Below are 14,907 nucleotides of genomic sequence, written 5' to 3'. Positions count from 1 at the left end.
TAGGTTTTATGGGAATTAGAAACCTTACGTCTCATAAATCACTTTGAAAAATCCATGAAGGCAGAAATTGGAGACGATGATGAATTGTATATAGTAGACAATAATGGAGAGGCACAGCTGTTTGACTTTACTGGCCAAGACTTTGAAAATAAGCTTCGAGTTCCTCTTCTTGAAATACTGAAATATCCTTATCTGCTTTTACATGAGCGTGTTAGTGAGTATCATGGGTGTTAAACAAGTTTTATTAGTCTTTTTTTTTTTTTTTAATATTTCACCTGTTTATTCATGAGAGACACACACAGAGAGAGAGGCAGAGACACAGGCAGAAGGAGAAGCAGGCTTCATGCAGGGAGCCCAATGTGGGACTCGATCCCGAGACTCTAGGATCACGCCCTGGGCGGAAGGCAGGCCTTAAACCGCTGAGCCACCCAGGGAGCCCGTTTTATTAGTCTTATTTTAAGAATTGTAAGAAGTTTTATCTATATTGAAAATTTGCTTGTTAAAGTTTTAGGATATTAATTAGGATATTTAATAGTTTTTCCCAATATTTAGTATGGAAGTTTCAAACATACAGAAAAGTGAATGATATGGTGAATGCCATATATTCAGCACATAGATTCTATAGTTGCTAACATCTTGCCGTATTTTATCACACATTTATTTATCCTTCAGTTAATTTTCATTCTTGTAATTTGTCTGTAGCAGAGTTTTTCTTTTTTTTTTTTTTTTTTTTTTCTTTTTAAATTTATTTATTCATGATAGTCACACGGAGAGAAAGAGAGAGGCAGAGACACAGGCAGAGGGAGAAGCAGGCTCCAAGCACCGGGAGCCCGATGTGGGATTCGATCCCGGGTCTCCAGAATCGCGCCCTGGGCCAAAGGCAGGCGCCAAACCGCTGCGCCACCCAGGGATCCCTGTAGCAGAGTTTTTCAACGTTGGCACTAATTGGTATTTTGGACTGGGCACTTGGTTGTGGGGGCTGTGCTGTCTGTCATAGGATGTTAGTGGTATCGCTGGCCTCTTCTCTACTAGGTGCCAGTAGCACTCTGCTCTTCCCCCCTACCTGGATTGTGACAACACTGTGGAGACACTGTCTCCACATATTGCCAGGTGTCCCTTGAGCATTGAGGGGGCAGGAGTGGAGAGAGGCAAAACCATCCATGGTTGAGAACTACAGGTCTGTAGTAATTTCCACTAATTACTGCAGTATGGCATATTACAGCTGCCTAGATTTGGGTCATTTATATTAGCATTTCTTAACATGAATCTCACAAAAGTAAAGACATTTTTGTGATCCTTTTTCCCCCCACAAATAGCAATACCTTTAAGTAATCTAGTATGTAGTCCGTATTCAGATGTTCCTCATAGTTGCAAAATGAGGTTTTTGGCAGGTTTGCCTAAATAAGAAACCAATCAGGGACCCATATATTACATGGGTTCATATTTTGTATATCTCTTTAAATCCAAAACCATCAACTTGTACACATTTTCTTTCTTTTTCCTTTCCTTTTCCTTTTCCTTTTTCCTTTTCCTTTTCCTTTTCCTTTTCCTTTTCCTTTCCTGATTTTATTTATTCATAAGAGAGGCAGAGACACAGGAAGAAGGAGAAGCAGGCTCCCTGCAAGGAGCCCGATGTGGGACTTGATCCTGGACCCCAGGATCACGCCTTGAGCCAAAGGCAGACGCTCAACCACTGAGCCACCCAGGCGTTCCTTTTTTTCTTTTATTTGCCATAACCTTGACTTATTGAGACCATATAGTTACCCTGTAGGATAATGCACTTTCTGGATTTTTCAGATTGCTTCCTTGTGATGTTAATTTCTTTGTTCTTTGTATTTTCAGTAAACTGAAAAGATCTTAAAAGTCTTGGTTAGGTACGTCAATTGTTTCTAAATAAGTTCTAAATAATTAGGTTCTAAAATTCTAACAAGTCCGTTTCCAAGCATTTATTGATGGATACTGTATCCAAGAAAAATACAGGAATGATCATTTTTCACCAAACAAACACACCTATGTAGCCAGCACCCAAACAAACCATTAATAGGATCCAAGTGCTTCCTTCATGCTTTTCCAATCATTACCACTGTTCCCCAAAGCTGTCTTCTATCACTAACAATGCTCATAGAAGTTTGAGAAATTAAAGATAAGGTAAATGTAGGACATTTCTCAAAGATTAGTGTGAAGATTTCCGTAAAGCAACAGAAACAGAACAGTGCAAGCCTGGATAGACTTGTGAGATGGTGTTGAGTCCAGAAATGAACCAATCATATTTGGGAAGCTTGTTTGATGATGGTAGCTTTTCCAAGCATTGGAGAAAGTGGAGTAGTCAATAAATGAGGGTAGGACAAAATAGCCATTTTGGGGAAAAGCTCACTTTATCATGCTAATACCAAATAAAGCCCATGTGGATCAAAATGCAAAATACTAATGGACTAGACTTATAACCATACTTCTAAAAAGATACCCTTTGGATATAATTATGCCAAGTGTAAAAAAAAATGTGTATATCAGGAAAGAATAGTTCATAGGAGCACACTGTGATCAATTACGCTTAGCTTAGTCTTTCAGATAGGTAAATACTGTTATGCAATGGGCATTTTTAATGCCTCGTTTTTTTTAAAAAAAGAACTAGTTTATTTATAGAACAACCAAAGGAAAAAAGAGTCCCCAGATTTAGGGACTCTTGATAAGCTGATAATATTTATATCTTGTATCTACTGTCTTATATTTTCTATTTAGGTGAACTGTGTGTTGAAGCACTTTGTCGGATGGAACAAGCTAATTGCTCCTTTCAGGTTTTTGACAAACATCCAGGCATCTATCTGTTTTTGGTCCATCCCAATGAAATGGTGAGTATGAGTGGTAGGCAATGAAAGGACATAGGTTTTGCACATAGCTCGCTATAATAGAGAGTTTGGGGTATATTTTGTTTAAAATATTAAACTGTTAAGTGTATAATCATAGCTCTCAAAAGGTAAATGTTTCTGTGGACCAGCAATGGAGCAGAAACAGAAAGTGACCAGTGGTGGAAACCTGTAGGCCTAGGTGGCTGTAGGTAGCTGGGGATATAGTTTGTCAGGCTAATAGGAATTCAGTCAAGGCCTGTGCTCAACATGAAGGTGAGAGACTCCCCTGCCTGTGCAAGAAAGTTGCAGAAAGTATAGCCAGGAGCCCTCTGGGTCTGGCCTTGTACAGCTGTATAGAAGCAGGTCCAGCTGAGCACCCAGGACCTGGGCCCTGCACTCACGGGCTTCGAGACTGATTCTGCAGTGTCCCTTAAGTGACCATTGGTTGGGAGTTCTGAGCTGCTAGTGTTAGAGTGCTGAATGAAGTACTTGAGAGAGAAGAATTCAGATGTTGTTGGGAATATATAAAATTGATAGAATACTGTGATAAAGTTTATTAATTAAAAAAGAAACCCACTAAGATCAAGGAAAGTGAATTGATCAATAACTTGGACTAGGTAGTATCAGTGTGATAGGGTTGGCAGGCAAGAAGATGATGAAAGACGCGAAAGTATGCATGCTAGGTTTTCAACTGGTTAGGGCAAAAAAGCTAGATAGTGACTTATTTCAAATGATGGATTTATTTTTAAAATGCTTTAAAAGAAATTGCAAAAAAATAGTTCATACCTATAAACAGGTTTAAACATAACAATATTTAATGTAAGAAGGCTGAAGTTGTCAGTTAAAAGACAAGACTGGATTACAAAAGAAAATCCATATCTTTATTTCTAAGAAAAGCGCACCTAAAACATAGGGTACAAAAAGGTTGATGTAAGAGATGGGAAAACAATAGGCAAATACCTAAACAAAGCAGTAAAGCTATTGTAATATCAAATAAAACAGACATTTAGACAAGGATGGATAAGGTTACTTACTACATAGGAACAAAATTTAGTTCATCAAGGCCATATAGCATTTTTAAATAAGTAATATGCTAATTAAAATAGCCTCAAAAGACGCAGTTATTGGTAGAACTACAAGAAGGGATAGTAGATTCGTTATTATAAAAGATTTCCACGTCCTTTTTTTCAGTATTGAAATCAGTAGACAAAACAAAAACAAAAACAAAAAAACCCCAGCAAGAAAGGGAATATGCATATAGACTAGTTTACAAACATAGCTTAATAGATATATATGTGAGCTGGGCATCTAACCATTTTTTCAAATATACGTTGAACATGACAAAAGTGATCACATAGCCATGATAAATTTTTTTCTTTTTTTTTAAGATTTTATTTATTTATTCATAGAGACACACACACACAGAGAAAGAGAGAGGCAGAGATACAGGCAGAGGGAGAAGCAGGCTCCATGCAGGAACCCCAATGTGGGACTTAATCCCCAGACTCCAGGATCATGCCCTGAGCTCAAGGCAGGCACCAAACCGCTGAGCCACCCAGGGATCCCCAAGATAAATGTTTCAACACATTTCAAGGACTGCCATGATCTCTGATCATAACATAGTTTATATAGAAGTTAATGAAAAGATGAATGAGTTTCCACATTTTGAAATTAACACATACTAAAAAAGAAATCATCAAGACTTAAGAATATCTAGAACTGAATCATAATGAAGATGCTACGTAAAAAAAATTATAGGATGTAGCAGAAGAGGTGCTTTCAGGAAAATTTATATCTTTAATTATGGAAAAGAAGAAAGCTTCCAAATTAATAAGCTGATTATTCATAATAGATTATCCTGCTTTTATGTATGTACTCCAGAAAAAGAATACTCTTAAATTTTTTCTATGAAGCCATTATGATACTTATAATAAAAACAAAACACCTAACACATTAAGGGTAAATTATGGTCATTAATGTAGATACAAAAATCCTAAACAAAATACTAGAAAATTTGTAAAGAGAATTTCACCTTAGTAACAAGTTAAAAAATCCATATGTTAGATACAGAAAAACCATTTGATAAAATTCAATGCCCATTCAGATTAAAAATGCTTATCAGATCGGAACGGAAGGGAATTCTAAGATACCTGAAGAAAACATTATCCAAATTGACTTAACTTTTAGTGAATCATTCTTTTTGTTATTTTTTTTTATTTCTTATTTTTTAAAATAAAAGAGACACAGGCAGAGGGAGAAGTAGGCTCCCTAGAGGGAGCCCAATATGGGACTTGATCCCGGGATCAGAATCTGAGCCGAAGGGAGATAGTCAACCACTGAGCCACCCAGGCATCCCGTGAAGCATTCCCTTTAAAATCAAAAGTAAAAAAATTAAAATGAAAAATCAAATCAAATCAAAAGTAGACAAGGGTGTTCACTATCACTTTTTGTAGTGTTGGCTTTTTGTCGATGCAGTAAAAAAAAAAAAAAGAAAATGAAATTAAGAGGCATTAGAATTTGAAAGGAAGAAATAAAATCCTATAATTTGCAACAATAAGATCATTTACATAGGAAACCTTGAAGAATCTACAAATTTTGAGAAATAGGTGTTTATTTAATAAGGTAACTAGATAAAAGATTTTTTTTTTTTAAGATTTTATTTATTTATTCATGAGAGTCACAGAAAGAGAGAGAGGCAGACACAGGCAGAGGGAGAAGCAGGCTCCATGCAGGGAGGCTGATATGGGACTCGATCCCAGGACTCCAGGATCACACCCTGGGCCAAAGGCTGATACCAAACTGCTGAGCCACCCAGGGATCCCCAAAAGATGTATTTATAGAAGTCAGTAGTCTTTCTCTACACAGTCAGCCAAAAATTAACAAAGATAAGTTTCCATTTATTATAGATTGACAAAAATATTAAATACCCAAGCATAAATCTAACAGATATAAAACTTCCACAGGAAAAATCACAGAACTTAATTAACAAATGAAAGGAAACCTATATAAGAAAGACCCTGTGTTCATGGATAAGAAGGTTTAGGGGGATCCCTGGATGGCTCAGTGGTTTAGCGCCTGCCTTTGGCCCAGGGCGCAATCCTGGAGTCCCGGAATCGAGTCCCAGGTCGGGCTCCTGGCATGGAGCCTGCTTCTCCCTCCTCCTGTGTCTCTGCCTCTCTCTCTCTCTCTCTGTCTATCATAAGTAAATAAATCTTAAAAAAAAAAAAAAAAGGTTTAGTAACAAAGATCTGGTCATTTGCTCCAGATCTATAGATTCAGTGTTTTAAATAAATTACAGCAGAGTTCTTTTTTTTTTTTTTTTTTTTTTTTTTTAACAGCAGAGTTCTTGATGTAATATATTAAGATGGTTCTAAAACATGTATATAGAAGAGGAAGGATCCAAAGTTGCCAAGTTGTTTCTGAAGACTAGGGAGACTTACTATGAAACTATGGTAATTGAGACCGTGTGATATTAGTGTACAGACAGACACTTTGGCCAGTGGAGTAGAATAAAGACTCAGATTCACTGATACTTAGATCTTTGGTATTTGATAGAGATGATACATAAGATCAATGGGAAAAAGGAGTGGAAATGGAAATATACAAAGATATCTCTATGGGGAGAATCATATATATACATTCACACACACAGACATACAGATAAACATTTTTTTAAAAGATTTTTGTTTATTTATTCATGAGACAGAGAGGCAGAGGGAGAAGGAGGCTCCTTGTAGGGAGTCCAATGTGGGACTCCATCCCAGACCCGGGATCACATCCTGAGCCAAAGGCAGATGCTTTACTGCTGAGCTACCCAGGCGTCCCGAGAATCATATATTTGAATCATATACTTAAATCATCATGTATTTAAAAACTCTAAATGGATTAAATGGCAAAAATAAAATGGCAAAAGTCTTGGCAGAAAATACACATATATGTCATTTAGATCTTAGGGCGAGATCATTGGTAATGAAAGGAAGGTTGATAAATGTAACTATATCAAAATTAAGAACTTTTATCAAAGACATCTTAAAGTGAAAAGACAAGTTAAAAATTGGGAGAAGCTATAAATAACACCAAAACCCCAGAAAGAAAAATGGAAGAAGACCTGAACAGGCATTTTCCTGGAAGAGAAAGCACCTGTGGCCAATAGACATATGAAGGAAAATTTGACATTAATAACAAGGAAATAGTAAAACCACAGTGAATATTCTGTGGTATGTGCGAGTTTGATGCTACTAGTATTAGGATGTGGATCTGTAGGACCTCGTTATTGCTGGTAGAAGTGTAAATCAGGGCAACCACTTTGGAGAGTAGTTTAGCTTCATCTAAATTTGAATATTCATATGTCCTGCGATGCAGTAGTCTCATAACTGAGTGTATATGTAAGAGAGAGATACTCTTGAACATTTGTAACAGGAGGCATATATAAGACATTTCATAGCACACTACTCAGAATTCACAAAACTTTCAAACAGCTGGGATGCCTGGTGGTGGAGGATCCATGAGTAAACTGAAATACCTTAACACAGAATGTCATGTAGCAATCTAAACAAACCATCAACTTGAAACAATAGGTGAATCCTGGTAATATAATATTAAGGGAAATAAAGTCTCTAAAGATTTCATATAGGAGGAAACCCTTTTTATAAAGTTAAAAATAAAACATTTATTTAGGAATATAGCTAGATGCCATAACTATTTCAGAAAACAAGCAAGGAGGATGAGGAACATGTTATTCGAGATGACGGTTACCTCAGGTTGGAAGGGGCAGGAAGATAGGGGGATGGGCCCCATATAATTAGATGCGTGTTATGGTAAATAGGGCCTTAGTTTTGTATTGGATGATGAGTTTATGGATGCATGTTGGATTAGTAATAAAATTTAAACGTGGGCTATGATGCATAGACCAAAGATGAAAGTGTCATAAATGAAAGATTATAGTCTTAATTTTGAGGTCTTCTTCCCTAACCCTCATCCAAAAAAGATGTCAGCAAAAGACTTCAATTTCTGGCAGTCTATTGTCTCTGTAAATTGAAAAATATTGCTCCTTCAGAACCCTTATATATGCCAGATAAAATATGACAGGTTTTATATGCTTGTCCAAGAAGGCAAGAGTGTAATGGACAGGGAACTGGAACCCAGAATAGAGGTGGACAGTGAAGCCACAGCCACCCAGAGAGGCATTAGCCAAAGTTGGTAAAACCTAAAAGTGTGGGTTTAACAGATGTATAGTGTGGCATTGGGATAGGGAGCTAGAGGCTCTACCATAAAACAGACTTTTGATGAGCCACACCTTCAGTCAAAAGGATAGTGGAAAATAATTCCGGGTGACAGAAATATGCCTGTCTCTGAAATCCGGGTGGGGAAAAAAAGGCTTCCATGAAAATTTTTAACCAAAGCCCTCTCTTCATAAGAGAAGTTCCTGTTTGCATGATACTTGCAGAAACCATTAGCAGCTCTTTCCAGAGAGACACATCATCAGCTGAGTCCTTGCCAGTTTCCCACGGATATATCCCAACTAATGGTGCCAAAATTAAAACAACAAAACTACTGTGCATGAGTGGTAATAAAAATAAGCAAGTGTACCCAAAGAATTCCTTTATTAGAATGAGCAGATACAGAATATCAAGTGCTTCAATAGGAGAGAGACTTAAAACCCATTATCAAAAGATCCAGGAGTATTTTTTAAGGATTAATTAAAATATGTAAAAATGAAACCAATTAAACACTTGGATTGAGTGGCTAGTTAAGTGTGGCTGAAGAGAGAATTCATGAATTTGGAAGGGTGAATAGGTTACTTAGCCAACGGACAAAGGGGTAGAGGGGGGAAAGCTGAAAAGGGCAGGATACAGTGGGAAGGTCTAATCTAGTTCACTCTGTTGGGAACAATATAGAGGCGATAGTGGTGTGTTACAAAGCCAGTGAAAGACTAATAAGCCTGCACAGAGATCCTGAGGTGGAAAGATAAAAGAAAAACCCACACCAACTCACACTATAGTAATACTTGAGGACACTGAAGACAGGGAAGTCTTAAAGGAGCCAGAGAAAAGATTGCCTACAGGTGAGCTACAGTTAGCTTCTCAGTACAAGAGTAAAGCTAGAATGATAGTGGAGACTGTATCTTCCCTGTGCCGAAGAATGGTAGCTGTCGGATCTGGAACCAAGTGCACAAGAGAGAAGGGGAAATAAAGACCTTTCAAACTAGCTGGGGTGCTTTGCCACCAGCAGTCTCTGTGCAGAGTTAATGTCAAGCCTTTTCACGTCATTTGGACAATCCCAAGAATTCCATGACATGCCGCTTGTTTGGTTATGGGTTTTTCATGACAGTAAATATTTAGGTCCACTGTATTTCGGATGCACTATTGCATAGTTTCTGGATGCCAGCTCATTTTAAACCTTAGAGCAACTCTAAGGCAGGTCATGCCCACATCTCATAGATGAGGAAACCAAATCAGACTTGTCTAGTCACACAGGCTTGTGTGTGGTGGTCTGGGTGTATAGATGGGCAGCTGAACTCCAGAACTACTAGCTTTGGTTTTGTAACTGTTTGGAAATACCCTCACACTTTGAGAAAATGGTCAGAAAATAAAAACAGTAGAAAATATTATGTTTAATCTTAGGCCATAATCACTAATTGTTAGTGTTTCACTCCATTCAGTTTATCATTTGCTTTCAAGTTATACAGCTTTTTTTCCTGAACCATTTGTGTTTTTTTTAAAGATTTATTCATGAGAGACACAGAGAGAGGCAGAGACATAAGCAGAGGGAAAAGCAGGCTCTCGCAGGAGAGCATCCCTTTCCTGAACCATTTGAAAGTTGCTTGCATCCATCAGTGTGCTTTACCCCTAAATACATGCTGTGTATATCTGAAGAAGAGGCGCTTTTCTTTCTGTAACTACAGTGTTGTTACAAGCTTCAGGGAATTGAACACTGATCTAGTAATGTCCATCTTCATTTGTACTTTGTGCCCTAGCATTCTTCGTAGCTCTGGTGTCCAGTCCAGGATCAGCTTTTATACTGGACCGTTTCTTCAGCCTTTGTCTTTGATGACATTTCTAAAGAGCATAGTCATCCCTGCCCCCACCCCTTTTAAAAAATAGAATGCTCCTCATTTTGGGGTTGACTAATATTTCCTTGTCTTTAGAGTCAGGTTATGCATTCCCAATTGGGATATTCCATAAAAGTGATACTAGGTCCTTCTCAGAGTTGTCCTATATAGGTGCATGCCGTATCATTTGCCCATTGTGGTTACGTTAATTTTGATCAGCTAGTCAAGATGTTGTCATGTTTCTTCACTGTGTAATCTCTTTTTCTTAGATACTGGAGATCACAGAACTGTCCTCCTCATCATAGTTTTCTCCTAAATTTAGTGTTACTAAATTTATGCTTTTGCCTGAACCAGTTTTTCTAAGATTGTAAAATAATTTTCCAGTCCCAGCACTCTACCCCTTTGCCAGTTAGCACTTGACATTGATTTTACTATAATCAAGAGCTTTTTGCCTTTTTTTCATTTATTTACCTATTTATTACAGTGTAGACTCATGAATTCCTTTGTATTTTTCCAAAAGCTTAAAATTCATTACTTACGATCATATCTATTAGCTCTATGTTTTTCAAACTTTTTTGACTGTAATCTATAATAAAAAATGTTTTTCTTTGGGTATGCATGTAAATATGCATATGTAATGCAAACATTTCCTAGAATAATTCTCCATGCAGGATGCATGCTGAAATTTATCTGTATTTTCTTTATTTGATTAATTTATTTTTTGTTTTCTTTATTTAGTTTTAAAAGATAGGTTATGATAACTAAATTTAATCCATAGCCCACAAGAAGGTTTTATAAGATTAATTACTATCGAGAGAGTATGCATGCACACGCATGGGGCTGGAGGGAGCAGAGGGAGAGGAATAGAGATTTTTTTTTAAGATTTTATTTATTCATGAGAGACAGAGAGAGAGAGGCAGAGTCACAGGCAGAGGGAGAAGCAGGCTCCATGCAGGAAGCCCGACATGGGACTTGATCTTGGATCTCCAGGATCAGGCCCTGGGCTCAAGGCGGCACTAAACCTCTGAGCCACTCAGGCTGCCCAGGAAGAGAGAATCTTTTTTTTTTTTTTTTAATTTTTATTTATATATTCATGAGAGACACAGAGACAGAGACACAGGCAGAGGGAGAAGCAGGCTCCATGCAGGAAGCCCGATGTGGGACTCAATCCCGGGACTGCAGGACCATGCCCTGAGCCAAAGGCAGATGCTCAACCACTGAGCCACCCAGGCATCCCAGGAAGAGAGAATCTTTTTTTTTTTTTTTTTTTTTTATGATAGTCACAGAGAGAGAGAGAGAGAGAGGCAGAGACACAGGCAGAGGGAGAAGCAGGCTCCATGCACTGGGAGCCCGACGTGGGATTCGATCCCGGGTCTCCAGGATCGCGCCCTGGGCCAAAGGCAGGCGCCAAACTGCTGCGCCACCCAGGGATCCCAGGAAGAGAGAATCTTAAGCAGGCTCCATGCTGAGCTTGGAGCCCAACTCGGGGCTCCATCTCATGATCCTGAGATCATGACCTGAACCGAAACCAAGAGTCGGGCACTTAACCGACTATACCACACAGGAGCCTTTAGCCCATGAGAAATTTAATATCACTTCCCTGTGTTATATTGACATTTAGAAATGACTTGATTTCTTTTGAGGCTCCATTTCCTCTCCCCCTTTTAACTTTCTATTATGGAAAATTATAAACCTACAAGAGGAGAATGGTATAATGAAACCCCATACATCCCATCACTGAGTTTTAGGAATTAGGAATACATGGTCAGTATTCTGTTCCTCTTTGAATTACTTAGAGCAAATCTTAGACATTAGAGCATTTCATCCATAAAATACTAAGTATCACCATCATACCTAAAATAATTCCTTAATATACATCTAATCAATGTTTAAATTAATGGAAGTGACTTATCTCCTAAATGTATTTTTAGGGTTAGTTCAAATCTGGATAAAATAGGGCCCAACCATTGCATTATTAGTATCGCAGGTCTTTTAAAGTCTATAGAGAATCCTGTTTTTTTAATTAGGTTCTTACTGCTTGTAGACCATTGTTTGCTGAATGAAGTAGTGAACATGTTATGCCTTTAGGTTCGGCGTTGGGCTATCCTCACTGCCAGAAATTTGGGAAAAGTGGACAGAGATGATTATTATGACTTGCAGGAGGTTTTGACTTGCCTTTTTAAAGTCATCGAGTTGGGGCTTTTGGAAAGTCCAGACATTTATACTTCTTCTGTCCTTGAGAAGGGTAAACTGATTCTTCTGCCCTCACACATGTATGATACCACCAACTACAAAAACTATTGGTTAGGTAAGTATTGTTCCTCCACAAATATATCTAGCATTTTTCCATAATTCTTAATGAGTATTCCGCAAAGGATGTAATTTCTTTGTGATCTGATCAAGGATTTCATAGTTCCCAATTCGTGTTCTGTTGTTAAATTGACTTAGCCATTACACATTATTGTTTTTAAACATTATTTATCCTAGAAGCCATCTTCATAAGAGGTGCATGTTTGGGTATGGCAAATCTCCTATGTAAAGCAATATTACATATAACAAAATCTTAGTATAGCAGTTTATTTTAGGGGCTTGATATATTTTAAAGAGATTTTCCCATCTATAAAGTATCTCCTTGGTTGGTTGAAAGAAGTATTAGCTTGGTTTTCAACAAGTTCTATACTGATTCAACAATGTTCTACCCTACTTTGCTGCTTCTGAGTCTTATAGTCATGGGCCTTTGGCAGTGATTGGTACTCAAAATATGGTGATCTTAAAATTAAAGGCATCTTAGATTTGAGGATATAGAAATTTTGTGGCAGTCACCTTAGAAATTGTTTTCTAACGAAGTTTGTACCATTTTCTCTCTTGATTTTCAAATCAGTTTAAAGTCCTGTTACTTGGGAGCAGTTGTGTATGAATATCTAAGACTTAAATGTTTGAGGAGTTGGATACTGGTTTGCTTCATTTTACCGCCTTGTGTTACTCTTTTGCCAACTGAACCAGAGAAATCATGAAAGCAGTGTTATTTAATCAAGTTAAGAAAACTGTAAATGAAAAAAAGAAAGAAAACTGTAAATGATCTTACAGGTATTTGCATGTTGCTGACCATTCTGGAGGAGCAGGCCATGGACTCACTGTTGCTGGGCTCAGACAAACAGAATGATTTTATGCAATCAATACTTCACACCATGGAGAGGCAAGCAGATGGTAATAACTTTTATTTGCTAACTACTTCTTGAATACTGTAAAATGCTAGTGTCATTTTAAGAATTTGGGAGTACAATGTGGAGAAAAGTATGAACATTTGTTTGGTTAAGTCACAGATTCAGATTTTTAAATTGGAAGGGACCTTTAGAGTTTAATTTCAATACCTTACCTTCGTAAAGGAGGAGACAAGCCCAGGGAAGTTAACTTAAACTGTTTCATGTTGAAATGGCCAGTTAGTGGTAGAATCAAGACTAGCAGATAAATTTCTAATGACATGGTAGTCAAAATTGTAGAGAAAGCCTCCCCTGTTCCAGTGTCTTCCTTTTTCTTCATTTCACTTTGGTTCTCTAGGGTTCCACTGTCCAGCATGGTGACTATTAGCCAACTGTGGCTATTTAAACTTAAGTTAATTTTAAGTTAAATACAGAATTCAGTTTTGCAGTCCCACGAGCTATACTTTGAGTGCTCAGTAGCCACATGTACCTGGTGGCTACTGTATTGACCAGTGTGGATAAAGAATATTTCCATCAGCGCAGGAAGCACTCTTGGACAGTGCTATTTAGATAGTCTAGAAAATAGGGTGTAAAACTTGTAATGTTTATTATCATACCTTAACTTTCTTGTGCTCATGGTTGTATCAAGCTGATCAGGGAGGATCTGTACTGAATATTTCTAATCTTGATGAAATGAACAAAGGTCAAGGATGCCACATCCTGTGTAAACATAATATTTCTCCCCCACATTCACTTCTCTTTAGACAACTCCAGCGTAGATATAAACTCATCTGTGCAAGATTCTAAAAGAACTGTGTAAATGTTAATAATCTTTTTGATTGCATTTATTTTCTTGCTAGATTATTCTTGAAGTTATTAGTAATTCGTTGTCCAGCATTTACTACATTAATAGTTCGTTTCTTTTTGGCTTGCCCCTACAATACTGTCTTTTCCTTTAATCCAGCTCCCCTAACATTCCTCAAGATGAAAGTTCTCTCTTTTTAAGAAGCCTTTCATAACGGTCTTCACCTAACTGATGACTTTGTTCCTTACTTGAGAGCTTACTAGGCCTAAGATACTGTGTCGGTTGTAGCAGAGAATAAGAGAGTGTATGAGAAAGTCTACACAAATGCCTATGGTAAAGATAGAGTTTAAGACCCTTGAAGGAAATAAAGTAGAAAATTCTGCAATGACCGGATAACCTATCATCAGGAACTGAGTGAGAGCACCTGTGTCAGAAGAGTGCTAGAGAAGAGTGACCAGGGAACGTTTGATGTAGTAGGAGCATATGAGCTGGGCTTGAAGGATGGATAGGATTCTGAGAGGTGTTGGCTAATAGTGAAGACATTCTGGTTCTGACTTGGGAAAAAGCCAGCTATTTTTGCTATAACATAGAGTGCTATGATGAGAGTATGAAGAATAAAGCTGGAAAGAAATAGTAGAATAGGATGTTCTCTAAGTGGATGACTGAGGACTTTGAATTTTCTTGGAAGACATTAAGGAACAATTGAAGGCCTTTGAGTAGGGCAGTATTTTACTACTGCATACCTGATAGAGAAGAGGGAAAGGACTGGAGGGGAGTAATGGAAATTCTGACCAATTGGATGAAAAGTACATAGCAAAGCCAAGTTGAGATATAGATGGATGAAATGTGTGTGTATCTGCCTAGCCTAATATTAGCTAAGGGCTTCAGTCCTTTACAGCAGCCAAATGGGATACATCATTCAGATCATGCTAAACCAGAATTTCTGGTATCATGGGCTTTTATTCAGTAGGAAGGATTGTTTCAGGTATAACAAAGAGGGTAGGG

General features: G+C 37.7%; 1 protein-coding gene across 14 annotated transcripts in view; it reads left to right on the top strand.

The window, feature by feature from the left end:
• Window positions 1–14,907, top strand: part of SETX (senataxin) — an 81,120-nt gene that overhangs the window by 7,698 nt on the left and 58,515 nt on the right. For all 14 annotated transcript variants that reach the window (XR_012008423.1, XR_012008425.1, XR_012008424.1 and 11 more), the window contains 4 exons: window positions 4–214; window positions 2,740–2,849; window positions 11,986–12,205; window positions 12,985–13,104. Coding sequence is in view for 11 of the 14 variants with exons in the window: in XM_072778446.1 (XP_072634547.1) it covers window positions 4–214; window positions 2,740–2,849; window positions 11,986–12,205; window positions 12,985–13,104 (661 nt within the window). In the remaining 3 variants the exon portion in view is untranslated. The remainder of the gene's footprint in view (window positions 1–3; window positions 215–2,739; window positions 2,850–11,985; window positions 12,206–12,984; window positions 13,105–14,907) is intronic.

The sequence above is a fragment of the Canis lupus genome, chromosome 16, assembly GCF_048164855.1.
Source record: "Canis lupus baileyi chromosome 16, mCanLup2.hap1, whole genome shotgun sequence".
Taxonomy (NCBI): Eukaryota; Metazoa; Chordata; class Mammalia; order Carnivora; family Canidae; genus Canis; species Canis lupus.
The sequence above is the reverse complement of the archived record's forward strand: the minus strand, read 5'-3'. Positions and strand labels throughout refer to the sequence as shown.